Below are 23,871 nucleotides of genomic sequence, written 5' to 3' on the forward strand. Positions count from 1 at the left end.
CCCGTGGCGGCGGTTTCGGGTGGTTTGGGGGGGGGCGGGGGGGTTGGATATTTTTCCGGGGCCGGGGGCCGACCAAAAAGATAAATAGTAATTTAACCCCCCCCCCCCCCCCCCCTTTCTTGGATATTCGGAGCCAGCAAATATGGCATATTAGAGGGGTTATTTCGGTTGGCTGAGGCTCGGTAATGTGCTTAGACTACCAGGTAGAAGACGCATTTTCTAGAACACGGAGTACGAGGCAAAGATGCTTGAGTCTATGCAGAAGTATTGTCGTCTTTGAAGTAACTTAGCATAGAGGTTGAAATAGATGCGTAACTACACAATACAGTATGGTATGATTACTTTGTCCCTAGAATAGGAAAGGGGGTTTGTATAAGTGCCTATGATCATAACAAGTGAAGCTCAAACACGATAGCTAACTTATATTTATAAGATACCCTATGTTAAATCTTGAATTTGCCCCATTAGCTAACTGGTAAACTGCAAAGCCAAATTTTATCTAACGTATTTATGAATCGGTTATACGTGGTGGTTATGTAGTGAAGAAAAGCTCGATAGTTCACCACGGTACGGAATACCATTACCCCAGCTATTCAATCCCAGATCGTGCGGGGAACATTCCAGGTCAGTTGCGGGGGAACAGGGTTGGAGTTCTTAAAAGTTGACACTATCACATCATGGGGGCTCATCGAATAGTTCTACTTCAAGACTTATCCCCTGATGGCAAGTAGGATTTAAGCCTTGGGTACTTTTTGGGGCTCGATGAAGACCAATCTAATAATCAACAGCTTAGCACCGCTGTAATATTGGCCGACCAGCCGAGATCTCCAGGAACCTTAGCAAACCCCACAGATCATCCACCTATCGCTGTGATATATCTTCCCGGCATCTTGGTTCGGGGTCTTGGCTTCGTGCTGTTTCGAGCCCGAGCGTGTGAACCCTCCAAGTTTTATATTAGACGTTTCTGGAAAATGTGTAAATATAAATACGACCTCTAGACTTTCTTTCCTTTGCTAGAAATCGGGAAGATAGATGCCTGCAACTTGAGCTATTAGAGGAATATCTGTTAAAAAATAGTTTTCAAGCACAGCGTTTCGACGATGCAGCTCGACCTAATGAGCTCGCTTATAGCTGCGCTTGCTCTCCTCTCGCCAGCACTTGCGACGGAACACTCCAAGATCCCGTCCCGTCCCAATGTCGTACCAGGGCCTTATAACGCCGGCAAAGCTATGCCGCCCTCGCCTCCGCGTGAGGAAGGGAGGTACTGCCACGTAAAGCAAGGGTGTAGCACGAAACGCGACGATGCACCGCATATACTGCAGGCTCTGCGAGAATGCAACAACGGTGGTACCGTCGTATTCGACAAGGCGTATCAGATTGGCTCGCCGCTAGATCTCAATTTTCTCAAGCACATCGACATTGTCATCACCGGCTCCATCGCTTTCGACGACTCTGACGTGTACTACTGGCAGAACAATAGCTTCAAGTACGAGTTCCAGAACCAGAGCGTGTTTTGGAAGTTCGGTGGAGAGGATGTCAATATATACGGCGACTTGACTCTGGAGGAGGGGAAGAGTGTCATCGATGGCAAGGGTCAGGCGTATTGGGAGGAGTTGCAGAATAATACGGCTGTGAGTATATTTAGAAATTAATTGTGATATTTACATTGGATAGATAGCAGTATTAACTCTACAATTCGTAGTTGTATCGGCCTATGCTCTTTGCCTTTGACGGCATGAAAGGGGCCACCATGTCGAATCTGCGGATGCGCAACCCGCCAAACGTAAGTGATAGCATTAATGATGCTTGGCTATTCATACAGATAACTCTTGGTTAATATACCTATAGTGGTTCAATATTATTGCGAATAGTTCCGACATCATCGTTAGCAATATGGATCTTCGCGCGGAGTCACTTAACGGGGTGAAAATTGCCAACTCGGATGGTTGGGATACCTACCGTTCCGATCGAGTAGTAATACAAGATTCTTTTATTCGGAATACCGATGGTATGTATAAAATAGTACTTGACTGTTATAGGTGATTGCTGACTTACTAGACTGCGTGTCCTTCAAACCAAACAGCACCAACGTTGTCATCCAAAACTTGGAGTGTATTGGCTCGCATGGTATTAGTATTGGTTCTATTGGCCAATACGTGGATCAAACAGACATAGTTGAGAACCTTCACATCTACAACATCTCCATGACTAACGCTAGCGACTTTGCGAGGATAAAGGTGTGGCCCGGCGCGCAGACTAACTTCCAGACTCATCTCGTCGGCGGTGGGGGATCTGGCTATGTTCGGAACGTTACGTATGACCTCCTTCATAGCATTAATAACGATAGGGCCATCACCATCACGCAGTGTTACGGACAGAGCAACGAGACGTTGTGTAATGAGTTCCCGGTAAGTGTCGTAGGAGGCCAGAACGTCCTAGGTTAAGACGCCTTCGTAGTACTAATCCTTGAATGTGTAGGCCAACTTAACTATCGAGGACGTAACCATGAAGAACATCTACGGAACGACCTCTGCGAAGTTGGACCCGCAAGCAGGCTCGCTTGTATGCAGCGCACCGGACGTAAGTTCTAAGATCCTACGTATCTCGAAGCAAGGTAGTTAGTTAAGTACCTAGGTATGCTAACCCAAAATCCCCAAATCAGCGATGTAGCAACATCAAAATTGAAAATATCACGGTCACGGTTCCGAGTGGAGAGTCTCCGGTTTACGAGTGTAGGAATATGGATAACGGCCTGCTACAACTGACTTGCGTTGCAGAATCCGAGGAAGATCGGGATACGGAGCAAGGTTAGGGGTGCATCTTGCCGAAATCTCTGTATATTTGAATAAATAATAAATAGGAGTATATAATTCTACATTCAAGATGATATAAAAAGCTAACGCTAACCGCACCAATACGACGCTGAACATCAAGGTCGAACGACTAGAACATGCCACTGCCGATCGATCAGGGTCTTCGGCATAATAACCGCATTAAGATAGCTTGACTTTAATACATATGTACAAGCATTAATACGAGACAGGATGCCGTTACTGCACTGACGCTTCCCGCCCTCCTTTTATTTTAGTACCGATATCGTGCGTAATGTGGCCTATTAGACATTTTCAATCGAGGATTTATCCGGATAAATATCGACCGCAAGTGGCTATACTACCTACCCCAGACGGGGTGGTATATAAACGGGACGAGGACGTACATTGCAACTCAACTAATTAATATTTCCACCATTAGCACCCCTTTCCTACCGTCATGGACTCATGGTCCAGTTTAACCTCAAGTCTGCCGTCGAGTCTAGAACAGAGAAGACGAGTATTTATTCGACGGCTTCGCTCGTAATCCAGGCAAGCTCTTGAATTCCGTTTCGCATGTACGTACAAGATATACCTACCGACCACCTTTTTTACTTGCCACCATGCATTTACTCGGGGCATACTCGCTGCTCCTAGCAGCCGCGTCCTGCGCCTCAGCAGTCCGCACCATAATCCCCAAAACGAGCTTCGACTCGCAGTCCAACTTCGACGCGGACTGGGCCTACAACTACCCGTGGGGAACGGACCACAACGGCGGCGCGCGCATGGACAAGGGCCAAGTCAAGTTCGTAGACGGCATGGTGACTCTGACCGCGAAGAAGGTCGCCGGCCAGAAGGACGCCACGCACGGCGGGCAGCAGATCAAGATCAACTACCTGTCGGGGGCCATCAGCGCCAAGGAGCACTTCAACGTGTCGCGGGGCGGCGGGTACGACTTCTCGGGCGAGTTCAAGGCCACGACGACGAAGGGCACTTGGCCCGCGTTCTGGCTGACGGCGGTGGACGGCTGGCCGCCCGAGATCGACATGGCGGAGTGGAAGGGGTCGGGCAAGATCTCGTTCAACACGTTCAACACGTCGTCCGTGCTCTCCTGGAAGGACGTGGACTACGCCAGCCCGGACCAGTTCCACGCTATCAAATGCGAGATCCGCGATATCAACCAGCGGGATGTCTCTGTCAAGTTCTACATGGACGGCTCGCTCGTCACGACGCAGGTCGGGGGGAACTTCTTCGGCAAGCCCATGTATCTGTAAGTTGAATGAATCCGGAGCTGCTGCTCCCGTCACGAGTCTAGCCGCAGGGAGGAAGGAGGTGAAGGCGCATAGCATAGCATAGCATAATTAACAGCGGTTCCTTTTTAGGATTATCAACTTGCAAATGGAGGGCTCATCCGGATCTCCGGGCCCTAGCAGCGGTAAGTACCTATACTAAGACCCAGGGCTGTGACGTTCCTGGCTAACGATGAATAAAACAGACACGTTATATCAGGTGCGAAACCTAGAGGTATTGAGCTATAACCCGTAATACGGGATATAATAGCAAGGAGAAATAGAGAGGTTGCAGAAATATACCACCTATCCTAACGCCGAAGCTCTGGTATCTATGAACCTAAGCGAGGACATGGTGGGATCTAGTTTAATTCACAAGCGAGCTGAAATAAGGGGTTAAAGATCCAGCTTCTTTTTAGAGGGTACCTGATGGTCTATAGGTAGATGTATAGTACCTACCTAGGCTTATAAGTATAATTCATGAATACGTAAAGACTCTTTTCTAGTAACCAGACCCGTCGTTGTCGATATTACTCGAAGCCGAATAATTTGTAGACAAAGAATACAAAGTGAGATGTTACAACCTTATTACAAATGCTTTATCTTAATGCCCGTTAATGTAGTTGTGTAATTCTGATATTGAAATCCGGCAAGTTTAGTCAGGTACAAAAGTCAGGTTATATACCCGGTCTATCTTAAGCCGGACACGCCACATTTATTAATATTCTACCTATCGATAAGATAAGACATCAGAGACCCACCCGGTACGTAGCCACTCGAAATTTAGAAGGCCACGATTCAAGACGGATTATGCAATTCCTTTGGACAGTGGACAGCTTGCCTTGACAGGCGCTTCTAAATTTAACCAATCTCCAATCTAGTTCAACTCCAGCACAACAAGTCCTCTCTCTCTCTTTTCGACAACAACAATTCTGGACAAAACACACTTTGAGGTCCTTAACGAATCTGCCTCAAAGTCCCTGTTATAGGGCTCATCTGCACCATGAGTTCGGAGTATTCTTACGACGAACAGGGGCAATTTTACCCTTTCTTCGTATTCACTCTAACTTCTATCGTCACTCTACCTCTCACATATAGCCTCCTCTCCCCGAGCAAAGACCCTGCCGCACTTGCACCGCGGACAAAGACCTCATACCAACCAGAACATGCCGACCTTATCCAAGCGCAGCGCGCAGCCCAGAAGCGAAAGCAGCGCAAGGTCAAGCGCGCCATTGCCGCTCTAATAGGATGGACCCTTATGGCCGGAATGTTATACCTAATCATTACTACCCAACGAACGACAGCTAAGATATGGAATCCCTATGATATTCTGGGAGTCTCTGAGGTATGTATTTGCAAATTGCGCATTTCTAGTATATGTATTAATCAAGTTTATTCTAGTCGGCGTCCGAAAAGCAGATCAAATCTCACTACAGAAAGCTCGGTCTCAAATATCACCCTGACAAGGCCAAGCCGGACCCAGCTAAGAACGAGACTACTGAGACATTGAGCGACAAATGGGTTGATATTACGAAGGCATACCAAGCACTTACGGACGAGGAGGTTCGCAACAATTACATTCAATATGGACACCCCGACGGCAAGCAAAGCTACAGCATCGGAATTGCCCTCCCCCAGTTCATCATCTCCGAAGGGAATGGTAAATATGTCGTGCTGGTGTACGCTTTACTTCTCGGAGTTCTATTACCTTACTACGTCGGATCCTGGTGGTACGGTACCCAACGTATAACCAAAGAGGGAGTCCAAGTCGAAAGCGCCAATAACCTATTCCGCGAGTACTCCGAGACTATGGATGAGGGGGACCTTGTGACTGCTCTCAGCGGTGGTAAGGAATTCCAGTATGCGCTCAAGGGAGACAAGGCCGAATCTGGTCTCGCGAAAATTGAATCGAGGGTACTGGCAGAAGGGGAAATCACTCCCTTTGCAGGCGGACTATCAGTCAAGGACAAAGAGAAGCTAGAGGACCTCGATAGCGGCGTAAGGAGAAAGGTTCTGGCACTTTTATGGTCTTACCTTGGCCGTGTAGAGCTTGACGACCCAGCTTTGAACAGTGCCAAGTATATGGTTGCGCCGATTGCGCAGAGCCTCTGCGGTTCCTTCAGAGTGATCTCACTTGCATATGGCAACGTTGTCCCTATCCTCTCCTCGTTCTACGTTAGCCAACGACTCATCCAAGCCGTGCCCCCGAAGGCCTCTCCCCTGTTCCAGCTTCCCCACTTTACACCAACTATAGTGAAGGCCGTTGAGGGCGACTCAAAAACGCATGTTACTGTTCAGGAATTTATGGACCAACCTGACTCTCAGCGCAGAAGCGCCGTAGTCGGAGAAGGGCTTCTAAACGAAGAGCAATACAAGACAGCGGTCAGTGTCGCACAGCAGCTTCCTTATCTTAGAATCGCAAAGGCATTCTTCAAGGTTGCTGGCGAACGGTTTATTATTCCCTCATCTTTGGTCACTCTTGTTGTGAAGGGTCGATTTATTCCTCCTGGGAGCACAGACGTTCCGGAGATCGACGAGCTTGATCTAGAGGATGTCGATGCTGCTGAGGATGATCTTGACGCGCTCATGGGACGTAAAAAGGCAGTGAAGGACGCAAATGGGAAGATAATCTCAAAGGAAGACAACAAACCCGTATCACCACCCATTGCTTTCGCTCCTCACTATCCCCGTGACCATTCGCCGAAATGGAGCATCTTCCTCTCGGATAGCAAACAGGGAAAGATGGCCGTACAGCCTTTCCCCTTCACTACATTTGACATGCCTATATTCACAGACGACGGAAAGCCGACATACCACATGCAGACCTTGAAGGCCCAGTTCGCTGCTCCTCCTCAAGCTGGCACTTACACATTTGTCATGCACGTCGTGTGCGACAGCTACATTGGGTTCGACACGAAGATGGAGGTTACTCTTAACGTCGAGGATGCCAGCAAAGCAGCCGCAATGGCTGGGGAGGACGAAATTAGTGAGCCAGAAGAAGGTAAGCTTTCTACTTTAACAGTTATTTATATACTATTCTAACTTGAAATCTAGATTCTCTTGCTGGCCAGATGAGCGCACTTAAGGGCGGTAGCGTTGCAGGCGCCACAAAGCCCAAGAGGCGGAAAGACGACGACGACTCGGATGAGGAGAGCGGCACCGAAGAGGAAGAAGACAGCACTAGTGAGACAAACACTGATACGGAACCCGAGTCGTAAGATGTCGAGTTTCCGGCGGCAGACGACGAAGATAGTAGAAGTAGTGAGGAGGAAGAAGATAGCACCATCGAAACAAGCACTAGCACCGAGATTTTAGTAGAGCCGGTCGTGTATTGGAAATCTTAATCAGGCGTACTATTCCCCCCTCCCCCCTTTAATCAGACCGCGATGTCTGATACTGACGGCTGCATCTCGATCGAGATAGTAGCGCACGTGTATAGTTAGTTAGTTAGTTAGTTAGTTCTTTGTGCGGGGAAAAAGCGCGCACGCCGCGGCGGCATAGGATCGGCGTCGTGGCGTTGTAGGGAGACAAGGCGCATGCGATAGGGCGTATACATTAGGTACATATACTAGAAACAGCCCGCGCGCTGCGCAGATGGAAAGTTCAAGACCAGATATCATGTTTGTATGCTTGTTCTGTGAGTTGCGAGTGGTTTGGTGTTGTGTGTGTCGTATTCGTGAGAATGGGGGTTGGTTAAGGGGGGAATAACTGTATATCATCATCATGCTTGAGATGTGCGTTCATGATGCTTTTCTAGCCTGTGTACCTACTTATGAGTTCGTAATGTCTACGAAGGAGTATTCTAATGCGCGATGCAACGTTGAAGTTGAAAATTGGCCTGGTTTTTTTTCTCGAGATAACTCACCTACTCACTCTATAATAATATTCTTGCAAAGGCATGGTTTAGGTATACAGGCACGTCTTTAACTATTACTATGCCTTGCTGCGGTAATTATCTCCTTATCTCAAGCTCAGCACATGGATCCCCGACACCAAGCCATCGTACTTCTTTACTTTGTAATATATTCAATTCCATCTGCGAGGCCTTTATACGAGGCACACGCGCACTAATTCATACGCATACACAGATAGCACACCAGCGACCCATTACCTAAGACGACATTCGGGTTTCCCGTGTCCCGAACCTCCTATCCTATCTCGTATAGCCACGAGAAGGGCAATATTAATGTACAATGGGGATATCTCCTCCCCTCACTTCGTACCACCACCATTGGTTGAAGTAGCTCGTCAAACCCCCCCTATTTCACGACCATTAGACCAACCCACCCATCCATCCATCCATCCATCACTAACAAATTCTAACACCACAAATTTCGACCCCCTTCCCCTCAACATAGGCCCTACGACCAAAATACGCCTTCACAGCCGCCGTCAAAAACGCCGCGTCCGCAGCGCTCCATACATCGAGGCCCATGCGCGCAACATCCTCACTGCTTACGCGCACGCCCCGGCCCTCCGCACCATCATCGTCGTCATCTATCAACGCGGCGGTACCATCATCTTCCCCGTCATCTTCGTCGCTCTCGACAACGTCCGCCAGCGTGCCGAGGACCTGCGCCGTAAGCCGGTGGAAATACGCGATGAGCGCGAGTTCTGTGCCCGCCTCGTTGGGGTCGGCGGGTGGCAGCGAGGCGATTGACGCGGAGAGCAGAGGGGCCTCCATTCGGACCGCGGAAGAGGAAGATGGTGAGCCAACCATGCCGGCGAGGAGCTCGGCGTCGTGGGCTGATTCTTCGGCTATTTCTGTGTGGGCTTGCTCGCCGGCTGAGGCCCACCACATGAAGCCGTTGTAAGCAAGGGCGGCCCAGCTGGAGGGCTCGACAACCTCCTTCTCCTCTGCCTCGTCAAAAAACGGGTCGTTAGTCTCGGTAGGGTCTCGAGGCGTGGTGGGCGACGCGCCGGGACTAAATTGCGAGGAAAGCCGGGCCAGTCCGGTCTTGAGAGAGCGGAAACGTCTTAGGTCCCGCTGCGAGGCGCGGATGGGAATGCCGCCCGGCCCTTCGATCTTAGGCCAGATGCGCCGCGCTGCTTTGGTGGAGTGCGGAGCTGGTAGGGTGACGAGGACATCCCAGAGCGTGTCTTTCTTAGCAAGGATGCTGTCGGTCGTACAGGCCACCCAACCCGTTCCAGCCTCATGATCGCCGTCTAGGGGCTCGTCGCTGTTGCGTCTGTGCTTGGAGTCCTCAACGAGGAAGGGGATATCGTGGACACCGATGGAGAAGAGGGGTCGTAAGCGGTGGGGAGGCGAGCTGGGGGATAAGAGGTCGAATATTGGTTGCGGAATGTTTGATAGGATAGATATGTCGTAAACTAGGATCATTGTTAGCAAACAGGTAGCTAGCTAATGCTAATATATGGTTAGACTAACCGAAGTTGCAAGCTTCTTGCACGGGCGCGTGGCATGATATTAAAATGCGCTTGCGCAACAACGCAGCACGGTATATTGGAAATATCAGGGGCCCAAACGTGTCTAAGAGCTTCGTCAAGCTCCAGGCAGGATGGTATGCTGAGAGTCTATGGCCAGGCGGTAGTAAAGTTGCCCCATCAGAGGTCGAACGATTCCTAACGTGGCCTTGAGGTTGCTTCGGCAGGAGTTGAGACGTAACAGATGGCGACTCGATAGATTCGACCGGCGCAACTGATTCTTCTTTGGCCTGATGTTTTTCCCAGTACTCCTCTAATATACCGATGTCCTTGGTACTAGTAGCGAGTGTCGATGCCATTGTCTTCAACCCCTCAGCATGTCTCCAAGCTCTTCCCAACCGGCCGTAGCTCAGCGGCACAAGCACACCCACCGCCAGCATCCTCGCATTCCGCACCTCGCTATCCTCAACAGGCGCATTGACAAACGCGCTCAACCCCGCATACCCATCGTGCACGAAGTAGATCAAGTCCTCCGAAACAGTATGCAGTCCCGACGGCAGGGACTTGTACTCAACAACGCCCTCGAGCTCTACTCCGGGTTTAGAAGCCTTCCACGAGATGGTATACCCGGCCTTGACGTCGAAGTCGATCAAAAACAGGGCGGATATGGGGGGTAATTCGGGAATCGCAGCGTTCGGGGACGAGGGAAGGCGGACCTGCAGCTCAGGCTGGCCGCGGCGGGATGCCGCCATGATTTGTTTGGGTCTGGGCCCCTCGTGTGGTATAGTGTATATCAAAATTCAAAATTTGCAAAAGTTGGAATATGAATTCTTAAATCGGGATACGCAATTGGGGTTGGTGTTGGTGTGAAACTCTACCGTCGTGTGGTTGGTGAGTTTCTATATGGTGTAACTGTTAGGTTGCGGTTCCATCAATGGGGCGTTAATACATAGAATGACGCTATGGCCAGACCCCTGTGGGGGAAGGAAGCGTGCGAAAGGGTGCATTAGTGCATGATATACACTGTACGTTAGGTGTGTACGTACACTCTACCAGGTATTGTACAAGGTTAGTAATAAAGTTGTTACGATAAGGGGTTACACGTGATTTCTCAAGGTCCATCTACCTAAATGCGTATGTAAAAGGTACATATGAATGTGGTCTTACTTTTACAACTCTGCTTTCTGATATACTATCAAGTACCCCCCTAGACTAATAGCGTCGGCGAGGTCAATTGTTGACCTCGCCGACGCTATTAGTGTAGTCTAGGGGGGTAGCCATTTACAGAGCAGTTAGCATGTTATTCTGTTTGCCAGTTTCCTGTGAGTCCCGCTGATTCGGCGGGGGACGACGCACTCATGACATCAGCATTATTGCTTTCTATGTATCGAGTTGAGGTTAAATGCAACTTTATAAGTATTAGTACGTATAGAATAATATATATATGGCAATGAATAGGTAATATCTACGTATAATCTCATCCAACTAATACCATTTATGCTCTTATTATACCAGCATCTAAAAGGATATAAGTGAGGCACATATCACTTATACAAGCCAGTATCGGTTTAAATAAGACACCATTCTGAACTCTCAAGATAAGTAAGACCATGGCGACAAATCCACACGTCCCCGGCGGCCCAGTCCCAACCGAGGATACAATCCTCGAGACCGGCGCATCTATGATCCAAAACTTCCAACCTACGAAGCAACTCTGCGCACACCTAAACGCCTTCCACACATACTCCGACGAGCCAGGCCGCTACGTAGAAGCGAACCACTATTGCGCTCACCTAACCGAAGGTAGGTAGATTATGAATACCCCTTTATTCAACCCAACCCAGCCTAGCCCATCACATCTCATTCTAACACCCCCTAGACGTCCGGCAATGCATCCTCTACGATAGTCCCGAGCCCAACGCCCGGCTTATAGGCATCGAGTACATGATCACGCCCAAGCTGTACGAGACTCTACCCGCTGAGGAGCGGAAGCTATGGCACTCGCACGTCTACGAGGTGAAATCCGGCATGCTAATCATGCCGGGGCCGACGACCATACCTGGCGCGCAGCAGGTCTGGGAGGCTGCCGAGACGCAGGAGGTGAAGCGCGTAATCGGCTTATACGGCAAGGTCTACCACTTATGGCAGACAGATCGGGGCGATGCTCTCCCGCTTGGCGAGCCCAAGCACATGACTAGCTTCACGGCCGACGGCCAGTTCGATTTCGAGAAGGCGGTGGGCGACCGCGACAGGAGATTCGGTTGCGACTGGAAGCGCAAGAAGGAGCTGAGGAAGGATATCGAAGTGCCTAAGCTCCATCCGGACGCCGATTGGCCTTGGAAGAGACGTAATTCGATGTAGGCCTCAGAGCTGAAAAGAGGGAGAGATAACGAGCAAAACGTGAAATTGCAACAACAATTAATTCTCAATTATTAGTCACATCAGTGATATTTTACGGGGGCGTCTAGCAGAGAAGATAATCTCAAGGTTTATTTCGCAATTACGCGATGTGTGTAGGTGTTCTAATTAATACTATGTACTCGTTCTCAGCATTACCACCCCCAATGATAAGTATAATTGGATCCAGAGGATAGGTGTAATTAGCTTACACCAGTTAGGACAGCAAGTAGTATGCAACCCATGCTGAGGCCAGCAGTGGGTATAGATATTTCGTTGACGTGCCATAATGCCGGATCGCCGCCGACGCCGGAAAGCTATCGGGGCTTCTACCGTAAACTCCAACGGCGTGGGCTAATGCCTTCGTGTTTTGCAACAGTATTGCCATATTGATATTCTCTATATCGTCGTCCGGCTCGTGATAGTTGGCGTCGTATGGAACCCCGGCATCGCCTCCGAACATACCTGCCTCCTTCTGTGTCTTCAATCCGTTGGCGCCGCTGAAAAGACCCGCAAACGGGATCTGGGCATCAAAAAATGTGGCGTAGTCGCTGCGGTTGCTGATCTCGGTCCTTGTGAAATTTACGCCTTGAGCCTCAAACCCTTGTATTAGAATTGTCTCGGCTTCTTCGGAGCCATGTGGTCCAGGTGTGCCGAAAGAGGATTCGTACCCGTCATATACCTTGAGAGCGCCATTGGGTGAGCCAAGCATGTTGGCATCGAGGTAAAGGCGTATTTTCTGAAGCTCTTCCTGGTGGGTAGTATACATCCAGTGTTTGGAGCCTAGCAAGCATGGTTCCGAGGCTGTCCAAAAGGCGAATTTGACTGTTGAATTTGTTTTGAATCTTGAGAGCTGTGTGGCTATTTCTAGAAGACTGGCTACACCACTGGCGTTGTCGTTGATGCCTGCGCTTGAACTGACTGAATCGGTATGCGTGCCAACCAACAACACGTTGTCCTTGTCTCCATATTCCTAGGTTGCAAACACGTTGTAGCTTTTGGAAGTTAGTGTAAAAACATTTAACACTAGCTCAGCGGTACAAACCTGGAGACCTCCTTATACTGCATATAAATGTCGAAAGTGTTAACGAATAGGGGAAGTCTATATTCCATAATGCGTCGGGCATCCCTGTAAGCTATTTTTGCCGATGGGATATGACGATCGTCCAGCGCGCCTAAGCTTGGAGTAAGCTGCGTGAACTCATACATTAAAAGTCCTATAGCCCCAGCTTGACCCGCGGCTATCGACTTGTCAGACAGAGAACAGCCGCCCGCCTCAACCATTACAACCGCCCCGAAAGCCCTTTGCGGGTAGTCAATCTAATGATGTTAGCAATCGTCGTTAGAATAAGTTAATATTGATCTAATTTACAGCTCTGCATCCTGCCCCATCAACAGCTATGAGAGGCTCTTCAGTAAAAGCGCATTCAGGAGACTATCCTATCGGCTCAACTTCGAAAGCTTCACCGTTTGCCCACAAGGTAGCTTTGCCGTTGATCTGTATTAAATCGTGGAAAGGCTGGACTTCCACGTAGTAACCCTGGGACTTCATGTGATCTTGAATATACTGGACGCCGGGTTAGTGGCCGTATATATGTGTATAGCTAATGTTGTGTACCTGTAAAGTTTGGTTATGACCAGCGGAGCCGGTTATCCTGTTCCCACCGTGTTCGTCTGCGATATTTTGCAATGCCTGCAAATGCTCGTAGAGGGCAGTCGAGTTTATAAGGACAGGAAGTGTCTATACTCCTTTGTCAGTTTTGCGGCCTGTCTCAACGGGATAGAGTTATACCTCCGAGACCAGGACCCCATCGCATTCATCTATGGCAGCCCCGACTATAGGTAGAGCAGCTAACAATGCCGAAACCGCGTAACTGCGTAGGAAACCAGCCAGTTTCATCGTGAAGGTATCGTAGCAAATTCGGCTGATGCCGAAGGGATAGAGTAGTGAGGTGAAGTAATAATGCACCTAGTTATAGACTGTGTTTGATAATAAAATCTGTGTCTATAGTTTATATTTCTAAGAGTGTTTAATGTTAAAGATTAAAATATTGACTTGGGTGTACCGAGAAACTAATCAGCCACCAGCTAAGCTCAATTATGATGTCCATTGCCCCTTCCCCTACCTTAGCCTACACCTTTTGTAAGATAATGAGAAAGTTCCTTCTAAAGTACGCGTTAAGGAACCTAGAGAAGGTTCATTCGCCGTCCTTCGAACACAGAAGACACTATCTGAAGCTACGGATAACATACCTCCCAAGATCACTACTTTATACAGAGGCGACACTCCGTAAGTGATCTGTTCCAGGACAGCTCCATTATTTTTTTTAGATTGATTCTATGGGCAAATTGATACTGACCTTAGGTATATAAGTCTGTTAATTAAGTGAAATATGCGATTAAGTATAATTCTTCTTTATATACTGATATGTATTAGGTCCGCTTCGTCATGGTGCTTACAGGTTGGGTCCTAGTTTTACCCCTATTACTACATACCCAAGATGCAACTTCGAGATTTCAACGATTTCTCATCCGCTGGGTCCAGCATCTAACAGAAACCCGTCCGTTAGAAGTAATTGTTAAATTTTTACTCGGTTGGGGATAACGTCTATTGGCTGTAGTATGACTTCATAATTCGTCATAGCTCTCCCGCAGGAATACAATTACCCAAGTTACTGGAGACTATGTTATTATCTTGAACCGGCTTCAACTTTGATTGCTTCATTTACAGTCTCCAAATTCTCGCGGGGTCGACAGGCTCCCCGCACCCACGGATTAGACGATGCTCCTTTTGGTATTGAATGACCTGGGAATATCTGCCGAGCCCAGCTTCAGGGACTAGCTATAGTATAGTCCCATGACATAGCTCTTACCAATATGGCCCTTCGGAACAGGGGTCTTTATGAGCTCGATTTGGAGGCACATATATACTTGGCTAAATATCAAGCCGAGTCAAGGCCAGATGCGAATCCTCTTGGAAGTGTGCATTCAACAATAGTCTCAAGTGAAATTCGCCTCTGGACATCATGGGAGCTGAGCAATCAAAGCTGAAGGAGCAGGTCGCTCTCCTCCAAAACGAGGTCTCGCGCATCTCAGACGAAGCCGAAATACGCAAAACTCACTTCAAATATGGCTACTATCTTGACAAGTGCCTATATAATGAGGTAGGCGAAGGTTTATTACTTTCTATATCATCTATACTAACCGATGTGTATTTAGGTTGTGGACATGTACGCGGATCATCCAGATACCTATGTGGAATTCCTTGGGTCGCGATATAGGGGAAAAGAAGGCGTTAAACGACTCTACAATGGCCGTTTTCAGCAGTCCTTCGTTAATGGACGTAACGGCCCAGTCCGTGGTTTTCTGCTAGATCACATTATGATGCAAGATATTGTCGATGTCGACCCTAGCGGAACACATGCCTGGTGCAGAATGCGCGCTCTGATGCAGGCCGGAACGCACCAATCTGTTAAAGAGACCCATCCACGCGGGCATGTTCAATGGTGGGAAGGTGGCCTCTATGAGAACGAGTATATCAAAGAGAACGGTGTCTGGAAGCTATTCCGATATCGATACTTCCCATTCTGGCATGCTGACTATGAGAAGGGCTGGTCTCTAACTAAGGAGAACTACATTCCATGGCCTAGCGAGACCTATCCCGAGGACCCCTTAGGCCCCGACGAGATCATCGAGCAGAAGATGCTCTGGCCTGACACGCGCGTGGTGCCTTTCCACTACCCTCATCCGGTGACGGGAAAGAAGACTGAGGATGACGATCTTCGCGCGCCGCACTATGGTAAGGATGCAAGCACGTCCGAGCCACCGCTCACTCTAGCACTGCCGGAGGGACAGACTCGGCCTGGAGCGGGGAAGAAATGGGCGAGCGAGGGCTCGGCGAGTGTTCTGCCTGATCTAGTTCAGAACGCGTAGTGCTGGGTTGCAACATATAGCCTAAAGGGGAATAAGGGGTCGCCTGGAATCTGGGGTAAAGAGTCTCTACATATAGTCAACCCCACTTCCCCAACGCTGAGATCCATGGTAGACACGGGCCTATAACCTAGTTACATACATGAAGTTGTTTTATTTAAACGTATTCTCATATGCCTATTCTGGAGTCGTAGTACAACTGCCGATCGAGTGAAGATCATACCGGCTTCTCCACACCTTAAATGGTCTAGTTAGTTTACCTATACCACGCTGTGATCGGGTTATTCTACGCGGCCGGTACCTCTAACCGGCTCCGTCTGTAAGCCATAATGTATGGTCTACGTTGTATTTCACATGGGGATCATAGACGTTTCCGAGCGAGGTTCTCTAACATAATAGTATTTTACAATTACTAACGAGATAGTTGCGAATTATGGCGCATCTTGAAGCTATCGCCTCTGAGGTTTCGTTGTATCCGTATAGCAATGGGAAGAGGACAGGTAGCCGGGTCAAGTTCCCGGACACGGCGGCATTCTCGTCGATGAACAAGCCCTCGCGTTTCGAGGGAGACATAATCGATCTCGAAGTTACAGGCGAGATCCCTCGCGATATCAACGGGACCTTTTATCGTGTGCAGCCGGTGAGTGGGAAATGTTAGAATATACACGGATTGTAACAAAACTCTGCTAATAGGGGTATAGGATCATCGATTTCCGCCGATATTTGAAGATGATATTCATTTCGTAAGTTTACTCATCTCTTACCTTGATAACTCCGTCGCTGATCGTCAACCCAACAGAACGGTGATGGTACGTCAAGAGAAAGGGGGTCGTTTATATCATATATTTACCCCCTGAAAGGGCCACGTTATAACTTACTGAATGGCGGAAATAGGCAGCGTCACAGCTATCCGCATTAAGGACGGACACGCCGACTTTAAACAGCGATATGTGCGGACAGATAAGTTCCTAAAGGAGGAAGAGGCACGACAGAGCCTATTTGGTCGGTACCGGAATCCTTACACGGACAACGAAAGCGTCAAGGGCGTGATCCGCACCGTCAGCAATACTAACGTCACGTTCTGGCGAGGCATGCTACTGGCAAGCAAGGAGGACGGCCCGCCATTCGCCATGGACCCCGTCACGCTGGAGACCATCGGACGGTACGACTTCGAGGGCCAGATCACGGCTCCGACGTTCACAGCGCACCCCAAGTTCGACCCGGACACCGGCGAGATGCTGTGTTTCGCATACGAGGCTGGGACGAACGGCTCCGACTGCGAAGCCGACGTCGTGACTTGGACTATCAACGCCGACGGCCAGAAGACCGAGGAATTGTGGTTCAAGGCGCCGTTCGCCGGCATGATACACGACTGCGGCGTCTCGAAGAACTACACGGTGCTCCCGCTCACGCCGCTCAAGATGTCCCTCGAGCGTCTTAAGGCCGGCGGAAATAAATTCGCGTGGGACCCGAATGAGGACCAGGTCTACGGTATCGTACCGAGACGCGGTGGCAAGCCGGAGGATGTGAAGTGGTTCCGAGCTGATAACGGTAGGTATCTTTCCAAAGGGATTCCTCTAGCGACGTACACATATCGCACTTAGTCTAGAAACTATCTAACATCCATCCTCATACAGGATTCCACGGGCACGTCGCCGGGTGCTACGAGAACGAAGACGGACACATCGTCTTCGACCTTACAGTCGCCGACGGCAACGTATTCTTCTGGTTCCCCCCCGACGGCTCGAAACCCGATCTAGCGGGGCGACAACGCCTCAGCAGCCCAACGTGTCGATGGATCTTCGACCCGAAAGCCGAATCCGGCACGCGCGTCAAGGCGGCCATCGAATGGGCCACGAACGGCGAGTTCTCCCGCATCGACGACCGCTACGTAACCAAGAAGTACGAACACTTCTGGCAGCTGCGCGTGGACCCCACGCGGCCCTACGACTTCGCGCGCTGCGGGCCCCCGGCGGGCGGACTGTTCAACTGCATGGCGCACTACACATGGGAGTCGGAGGACGCCGCGGGCGCGAGCAGCAGCAGCAGCAGACCCGGCCGAGAAGACGTGTATTTCGCGGGGCCGACCGCGACGTTCCAGGAGCCGGTGTTTATCCCGCGGGACGGCGGCAGGGAGGGCGAGGGGTACCTAGCGGCACTGAAGAACCAGCTCGACGAGCTGCGCAACGACGTGGTGATCTGGGACGCGCTGGACTTGGCCAAGGGGCCGCTGGCGACGGTGCACTTGCCGCTGAGGCTGCGGCTGGGGTTCCATGGGAATTTCGTGGATCATCGCGATATCGAGGCGTGGCGGGAGCGCCGGGAGGGAGAGCTGGGGCCTGTGCGGCCGGCGGAGGAGCCGCTGCCGTGGCAGAAGGCGTTTGTGGCAAGCGGGAGTGGGAGTGGGAGTGGTGTGACGAATGGTCGTGGAGCGAATGGGTCTTTGTAGGGCTCTTAGAGGATAATGATAGTGAATTTGTGTACGTGTTAGTTATAGTAAACTGGGGTTTTCTTATGGCTATAAGGTATGTATCAGTTCGGACGTCAAGATGTTCCTTGGGTGGTATCAGTCGAGTGATGCTACGCTGGATGCATGATATCTTTAGGTGCTAATTGGGAGGGAGGTATAGTACAAGACCCTTCAAACATGATTGGTCCAAGTTACCTATTTAATTCCTTAAAGAGTATATACTGAGTCTTTACTGGGTTCTGATTCGTCGGTCCTATTCGGAAGAATGTATTGTAACCACTTTGCTTGTTCTAGAGCGATTGCACTTGTAAGCATATTAAACATTCATTATACATATACATGCGTAAGCCTACACGCTACTCCTACCGTACGAGCCCATAGGAGATACTATTAACAACACGCTTTCCTAGACAAAAGCCCACGTATAAACGCAATAGGTGAGTCCATAATCGGATGGATAGACCGTAACTTTAGAGGTCGTATCCCTGAACGAGACAACAGAAAAGCATCCAGTCTTTCAATTTCTCCGTCATCCTTCCCCTCTTCAACAGTACGATCTAGTTTGCCGTCGTCGAAAGCGATACCATGCCATAGGAATATGCCTAGAATTTGCGCTTTTCGAACAAGCGCAACACGCTTAGAATTTTGTGATAATTCGGGAATTTTAGAGAGGAGCTCCGTCCAGAATAAATTTCGGAGGTGCTTGGCTTCGGGATAGTAAACGAAATGCCCATCTTTGTCTTCCCCGAGCAGTTCCTGCAGGCCATACATACCAACACCAAAAGGAAGATATTCGGCCTCGGCCCAGTCGAGCAAACCCAACAGTTTTCCGGATTCCGGGCATACCATTATATTCGAAGGCAGGAAATCCCCATGGCTTAATGTCCATGGTAGGGCCTCGATTTCCGGTATGTCAGCAACAACAGACCTCGCGATGCCGCGAAACCGAGAGGGGAGATTCTTTGCCATCAGCTCCATTCGCCAGCGTAATGAGGAGCCCACCGTCCTTTTCTCCCGTACATCACCATGGCTTATTCCATGGTCCCAGCTCGTGACTTGTAGATGCGCGAAATCGCGCACAATCTGTTCTCGTCGCGACTTTGCCTGTAGAGTCTTGGTTTCGGCGCGAAGGTCCGTCAAAGAGACCCCTGGTATTCTTCTCATGGAGAAGACGTAAAGACCTGTACTTCCTAACTCCCCTAGAAACTCGGTTTCAGGAGCTAGAGGACCGAAGATATTGCAAGCGGCATTCGTGATGCTGGTATCGAGCTTATGGGCCAATGGTCGAAACTGGACGACTATTTCCTCTCCGACGAAGACCGTATACGAACAGTAACCCTGAAATGGAGCGGGTCGCGCTGTCTCGGAATATCTTGTCATTACGAATGTGTCACAGTCATGTTTAACGCTTGCCGGTAGCTTGCAGCGATCGAAAAACGGCGCGAACGAGACGCCCGAATCTTTGGGCTCGCCCGCCATGGTGTTTGTTTACCGGGTAGCTACATTTGAAAAGACCAACATGGTGTAACGCGAGAACCTACGAGAACGAGGTGTGCCTAAGCTCATACTTATATACCAACGGAAGATGTAGCTAGACTGTTTATTCAGCAGTTCGGCACGGTACCATGTGGAAGAACAAGAACTGGATGAGGGGTAAATGTGTAAGTCGAGGTTAGCTGATAAGACAGACGATTCAGCCACGCAAACCCTTGTGACCATTATTATGTAACTGTTGGAGGAGCTCAACCGGGAGATGCCCCCCCCACGCGTCGCATATGCAAACACGCTCGAAGGATCAATCCATTACCTGCAGCGCATGGCATGAGGCTCAGAGCGATTATTGGCCAGGTTAATGAATATCGGATGCGTGCCACAGCGGCTATGCATGTAAGAACGGATCGTTGGTTCTACATCTGGACCGGGCTGCATACGTCCTGAACCGACGTTCTCCGAGTTGCGCCTTGTTGGTAAACGTCGGGTGATAGTCTGGTAATGAGCAGTGTGACTGCTACCGTGCCTTTAGGATGAGGCTGTTAGCTGAGATGAGATGGCTGAGCTCAGCTAAGGTAAGGCAATATCTCTAATATTGCTTAGGCAGATGGACTAACTACCTCCTAGGTAGATATTAGATATTGGTCGCTTGACTTGCATGGGCAATTTTGTTAGAACGTTTAATTTGAGGGGGGTCTTAAAATAGTAAGAGTATCGTGATCTTCGTGGAATATGCTAATACCTATACTAAGAGGCAGTTTCAATTATTCAAGCTACCTACCTAAGTTAATGTTTTCTTTAGTCTAGGTAGTTAGAAGTCGATCAGAGCTGTCAGATGGAAAGAATATTGAAATCATTTTATGGTATTAGCGCATTACAGGTATGTACGATGTATGACTAATATGAATATATCGATGTTATGCATATATACTAGGTTGGTAACCCCTAAGAGAGACGCTGATTCCAGCACTCAGTCTTACCTACTATTATTATAGCAACTATCGTTCTATGTAGACAGGGGAATATGGTTAGTGTAAACCTAGATCAAGTAATGATATAATTTGGGAATATGCCCATTCGTCCAGATGTGTACGTTAGGGTAACTACCTACAGAGCCTCAACGTCCTAGTTAGTAGAGAGCTTTGACTAATAGTCTTATAAATAACTCTCGAATTCGGATATTGATGTCATGTCCTTCGGTGTAGAGAAGTCAAGAGAGCACTTACACGGCATATTAAGCTACTCACTACGTCGGCGTTGCCGTTTACTTTGGACTACGTCATATCATATGTACACAGAGATCTAATGACTTGAAGGTAGTTACGTCTGATGCAATATGTACCTGACTTGTAGAACTTAGATTCTCAAGATGAGTAGGAGCTGTTGTCTCTATTTATGGTAATAGCTCTCTTAATCAAGTATGACCTTCCTTTGCTTATCACATGGATGTAATAGAAGTCACTAAGGGCCTTGGGTATTATTTGTTGCCTTTCAGTTTCGCCCCTTAATATGTAACCTCTCCTAGTAACACAAGTCAATATATAGGTAGCCTTACCATCGCCAATCCCTTATGAGATTGAATATTCAATTCTAGCAACGAGTTGATATATAATCAGTATTCTTTTCTTTTTTTGTTTACCTTTCGTAATAATCTTATTAGACCGAGTCGTGATCAAGGGTTGACACGAAATTACGAACCAAATTCTCTCTACCATGAAGAAGCGTATTGTCATTTGTTGCGATGGGACTTGGCAGAATTCGTACGACATATACAGATCACACCCAATTAAACGAGTACTAATATGTTTTAGGGACAATGGCTACGTCAAGCCATCTGCCTCCAAACCCGTACCGACTCTCCAAATCCCATCGAACGTAACGCGGATCTCCAGAGCTTTCAAAAGGAACTGTTCTAATGGCACATTCCAAATTATCTATTATCAGTCCGGCGTCGGCTCTAGAGCAGGTCCCGTCGACAGAGTTGTAGGCGGTGCATTCGGAATCGGAATTGCAGAGGTTAGATTGGATTATTCCTTCCGCGGTCATAGAAGCTGACTTGAAACTAGAATATTCGCGAGGCTTACTCTTATATCTGTGCGAACTACGTAGATGGGGACGAAATCATTCTTGTCGGCTTCAGCCGCGGAGCTTTCACTGCGAGGTCTATCGGCGGAATGATATCTGATCTGGGTTTGCTTACCCGCGAGGGCATGGAGTTCTTCTATCCGGTCTTCAAAGATATGCAGAACTGGATGAATCCCAATTACGAAGACCCATTTCCAGAGACACCATTCCCGAATAAACCAAAAGGACCTCAAGCTGCTGACAGGTACCGGGACATGCTTGTTAAGGTATTGTGTTGATAAGATCCCCGTCTACCTTGAAATTGCTAATTAGTAGTAGAATGGATATTCCCGGGTACGCCAAGATAGAGGCAAAGGAGATTTGATTAAGGTCAAAGCCATTGGTACAGCTAACGAAACACCGTAAACTGAGTGCAGGTAACGAAGGTTAACCATCTTGACAGGTGTATGGGATACAGTCGGCTCGTTGGGTGTCCCCCAGGGGAAGACGAGGGAGATTTTAGCTCGACTCGGAATTAAGTGGCGTAGCCATGAATAAGTCTAACCTACCCCAAGCTATTTGATTTATATATACTGACAATGATTTACGTACCGGTTCTATAATACTAGACTGTCTAATAAGATCGAGCATGGGTTTCATGCCCTCGCGTTAGACGAGACCCGCGGTCCGTTCAGCCCGACATTGTGGGAGCGGCAACCAGAATATCGAGACACTTCAGATCTTCGACAAGTTTGGTTTCCTGGCAGTCATGGAAATGTGGGAGGCGGTTGGGCTGATCAAGGCGTTTCTAATATAACCCTTGCTTGTCAGTTTCCCCTTTCTAATATGTGTGCCAATGCTTATTCGCCTGAATAGGGATGATGGATCAACTCTCTTCCGTTGGCTGCGAATTCATAGACGACGCCATTGAGAGACTCCACGATCGCAATGTGAAGTATTACCACAGTTTGACGCCGGAAAAGACGAGACGCGAAAAGCTCGTGGACTCCGCTTGTGGATGCTGCGGGGCCATTCGACAGAAAGAGCCCCGACCTTGGGCAGCATTGCCTATCTTCCATTCGAACAAACCTGTCCGCCCGTGGTCCCTGCATACCATCCAAGCGGTGAAGAGCCCAATTTATGATCTCGCTGGACGCGTTACTCGTTCGCCTGGCATGTACAGAAAGATGAATCCCGAGACTGGACGGCCTACAGGTGCCTTTCTTAAGGATACGAACGAGCGCATCCACAGTTCGGTGCGCGTCCGCCTTGCGTGTGAGGGCTTGGGACTCAACGACTCTAAAATTTGGGAATGTAAAGCCTTAGCACGAGCGTGGCGTCCTCGTCGCGTCGCTCAGACATTTCCTGACCCTGTGCCGCACGATGCTAGTTGGGGACCGAAAGCCAACAGTGATACTGGAGGGAGGCAATCTAATACCGCCAACAGTAGCAGCGCTGTTCCTGGCAAAGCCATTTATGATACAGAGGAAAGCGAAAGCATTACTACGCAGGGAGGCAGTTCCTCGCAGGAATCACGCTGGGTCTGGGAGTATATAGGTCCTGAGAAGGGTGCTCCGCCTGTTCGGACATTGGTGGAAGAGAACATAGGTCCGTGGGAGAGACATTTGCTAGAATTATCTGCTGGCAAAGTTCACGTTCGCCAGTACGCGGACGCCCAGGATATCAATAGGCTCAAACCTTTCAGACATAGAGGTCCCGCGAAGAAGTCGATTTTGAAGAAGGCAAACGAATCGACTCCGTTAGTAGGTACCTAAAGGCCAATGGGCATAAATTGTGAGAGACGGGTCACGGTTACCTAGCCGCGTGGCATTTCTTGGCGTTAGTATCGATAGATAGTAGCTTTTTAAGCAGTGTTTTGTCTCCGACACCTATGAATAGTATACCTAAAGATTCTGTTTGAGCTTCTAGAATTTTATGATATACGTGAGGGCTCTTGTTATAAAGGGTCAATGATGTTTATTAGCATAGGTGTAGGTAAACGTAGTGAGTTTATGTTGAATTGAATACATCACGT

The 23,871-nt window shown here is 48.9% G+C and overlaps 10 protein-coding genes across 10 annotated transcripts; 7 read left to right on the forward strand and 3 right to left on the reverse strand.

Moving 5' to 3' along the window:
- The first annotated feature begins 682 nt into the window (after positions 1-682).
- F5Y00DRAFT_240141 (glycoside hydrolase family 28 protein) lies at positions 683-2,852 on the forward strand. The gene is made up of 6 exons (XM_048008183.1): positions 683-1,631; positions 1,703-1,783; positions 1,849-2,008; positions 2,059-2,408; positions 2,479-2,580; positions 2,663-2,852. The coding sequence occupies exons 1-6, from the start codon at positions 1,101-1,103 to the stop codon at positions 2,810-2,812; spliced, it is 1,374 nt and encodes a 457-aa protein (XP_047863870.1). The 5' UTR covers positions 683-1,100; the 3' UTR covers positions 2,813-2,852.
- Positions 2,839-4,725, forward strand: F5Y00DRAFT_240143 (concanavalin A-like lectin/glucanase domain-containing protein). The gene is made up of 3 exons (XM_048008184.1): positions 2,839-4,080; positions 4,193-4,245; positions 4,306-4,725. Exons 1-3 carry the CDS (start codon positions 3,434-3,436, stop codon positions 4,353-4,355), a joined length of 750 nt encoding a protein of 249 aa, XP_047863871.1. The 5' UTR covers positions 2,839-3,433; the 3' UTR covers positions 4,356-4,725.
- Positions 4,726-4,928: 203 nt separating this feature from the next.
- F5Y00DRAFT_240146 (DnaJ-domain-containing protein) lies at positions 4,929-8,039 on the forward strand. The gene is made up of 3 exons (XM_048008185.1): positions 4,929-5,444; positions 5,501-7,100; positions 7,154-8,039. The coding sequence occupies exons 1-3, from the start codon at positions 5,103-5,105 to the stop codon at positions 7,315-7,317; spliced, it is 2,106 nt and encodes a 701-aa protein (XP_047863872.1). The 5' UTR covers positions 4,929-5,102; the 3' UTR covers positions 7,318-8,039.
- Positions 8,040-8,105: 66 nt separating this feature from the next.
- On the reverse strand, positions 8,106-10,444 carry F5Y00DRAFT_108149 (uncharacterized protein). The gene is made up of 2 exons (XM_048003876.1): positions 9,489-10,444; positions 8,106-9,430 (listed from the first exon to the last, which is right to left on the reverse strand). Exons 1-2 carry the CDS (start codon positions 10,234-10,236, stop codon positions 8,409-8,411), a joined length of 1,770 nt encoding a protein of 589 aa, XP_047863873.1. The 5' UTR covers positions 10,237-10,444; the 3' UTR covers positions 8,106-8,408.
- Positions 10,445-10,805: 361 nt separating this feature from the next.
- F5Y00DRAFT_240149 (DUF1264-domain-containing protein) lies at positions 10,806-11,998 on the forward strand. Its single transcript, XM_048008186.1, has 2 exons — positions 10,806-11,287; positions 11,364-11,998. Exons 1-2 carry the CDS (start codon positions 11,095-11,097, stop codon positions 11,843-11,845), a joined length of 675 nt encoding a protein of 224 aa, XP_047863874.1. The 5' UTR covers positions 10,806-11,094; the 3' UTR covers positions 11,846-11,998.
- Positions 11,999-12,098: 100 nt separating this feature from the next.
- F5Y00DRAFT_263114 (uncharacterized protein) lies at positions 12,099-13,781 on the reverse strand (the record flags this gene model as incomplete). The annotated part of the gene is made up of 5 exons (XM_048011478.1): positions 12,099-12,854; positions 12,923-13,201; positions 13,335-13,448; positions 13,500-13,622; positions 13,674-13,781. 5 exons carry the CDS (start codon positions 13,779-13,781, stop codon positions 12,099-12,101), a joined length of 1,380 nt encoding a protein of 459 aa, XP_047863875.1.
- Positions 13,782-14,907: 1,126 nt separating this feature from the next.
- On the forward strand, positions 14,908-15,814 carry F5Y00DRAFT_263115 (SnoaL-like domain-containing protein; the record flags this gene model as incomplete). The annotated part of the gene is made up of 2 exons (XM_048011479.1): positions 14,908-15,045; positions 15,101-15,814. The coding sequence occupies 2 exons, from the start codon at positions 14,908-14,910 to the stop codon at positions 15,812-15,814; spliced, it is 852 nt and encodes a 283-aa protein (XP_047863876.1).
- Positions 15,815-16,244: 430 nt separating this feature from the next.
- On the forward strand, positions 16,245-18,260 carry F5Y00DRAFT_270853 (carotenoid oxygenase; the record flags this gene model as incomplete). The annotated part of the gene is made up of 5 exons (XM_048012679.1): positions 16,245-16,451; positions 16,513-16,554; positions 16,611-16,620; positions 16,706-17,362; positions 17,449-18,260. The coding sequence occupies 5 exons, from the start codon at positions 16,245-16,247 to the stop codon at positions 18,258-18,260; spliced, it is 1,728 nt and encodes a 575-aa protein (XP_047863877.1).
- A 411-nt stretch (positions 18,261-18,671) lies between these two features.
- On the reverse strand, positions 18,672-19,760 carry F5Y00DRAFT_253721 (uncharacterized protein; the record flags this gene model as incomplete). Its single annotated transcript, XM_048010088.1, has 1 exon — positions 18,672-19,760. The coding sequence occupies one exon, from the start codon at positions 19,758-19,760 to the stop codon at positions 18,672-18,674; it is 1,089 nt and encodes a 362-aa protein (XP_047863878.1).
- A 1,725-nt stretch (positions 19,761-21,485) lies between these two features.
- Positions 21,486-23,723, forward strand: F5Y00DRAFT_270856 (uncharacterized protein; the record flags this gene model as incomplete). The annotated part of the gene is made up of 7 exons (XM_048012680.1): positions 21,486-21,532; positions 21,584-21,788; positions 21,839-22,123; positions 22,176-22,258; positions 22,300-22,326; positions 22,466-22,662; positions 22,713-23,723. The coding sequence occupies 7 exons, from the start codon at positions 21,486-21,488 to the stop codon at positions 23,609-23,611; spliced, it is 1,743 nt and encodes a 580-aa protein (XP_047863879.1). The 3' UTR covers positions 23,612-23,723.
- Positions 23,724-23,871: the final 148 nt, after the last annotated feature.

This window comes from Daldinia vernicosa (assembly GCF_022497035.1).
Source record: "Daldinia vernicosa strain CBS 139.73 unplaced genomic scaffold F5Y00scaffold_30, whole genome shotgun sequence".
In the NCBI taxonomy this organism is placed as follows: Eukaryota; Fungi; Ascomycota; class Sordariomycetes; order Xylariales; family Hypoxylaceae; genus Daldinia; species Daldinia vernicosa.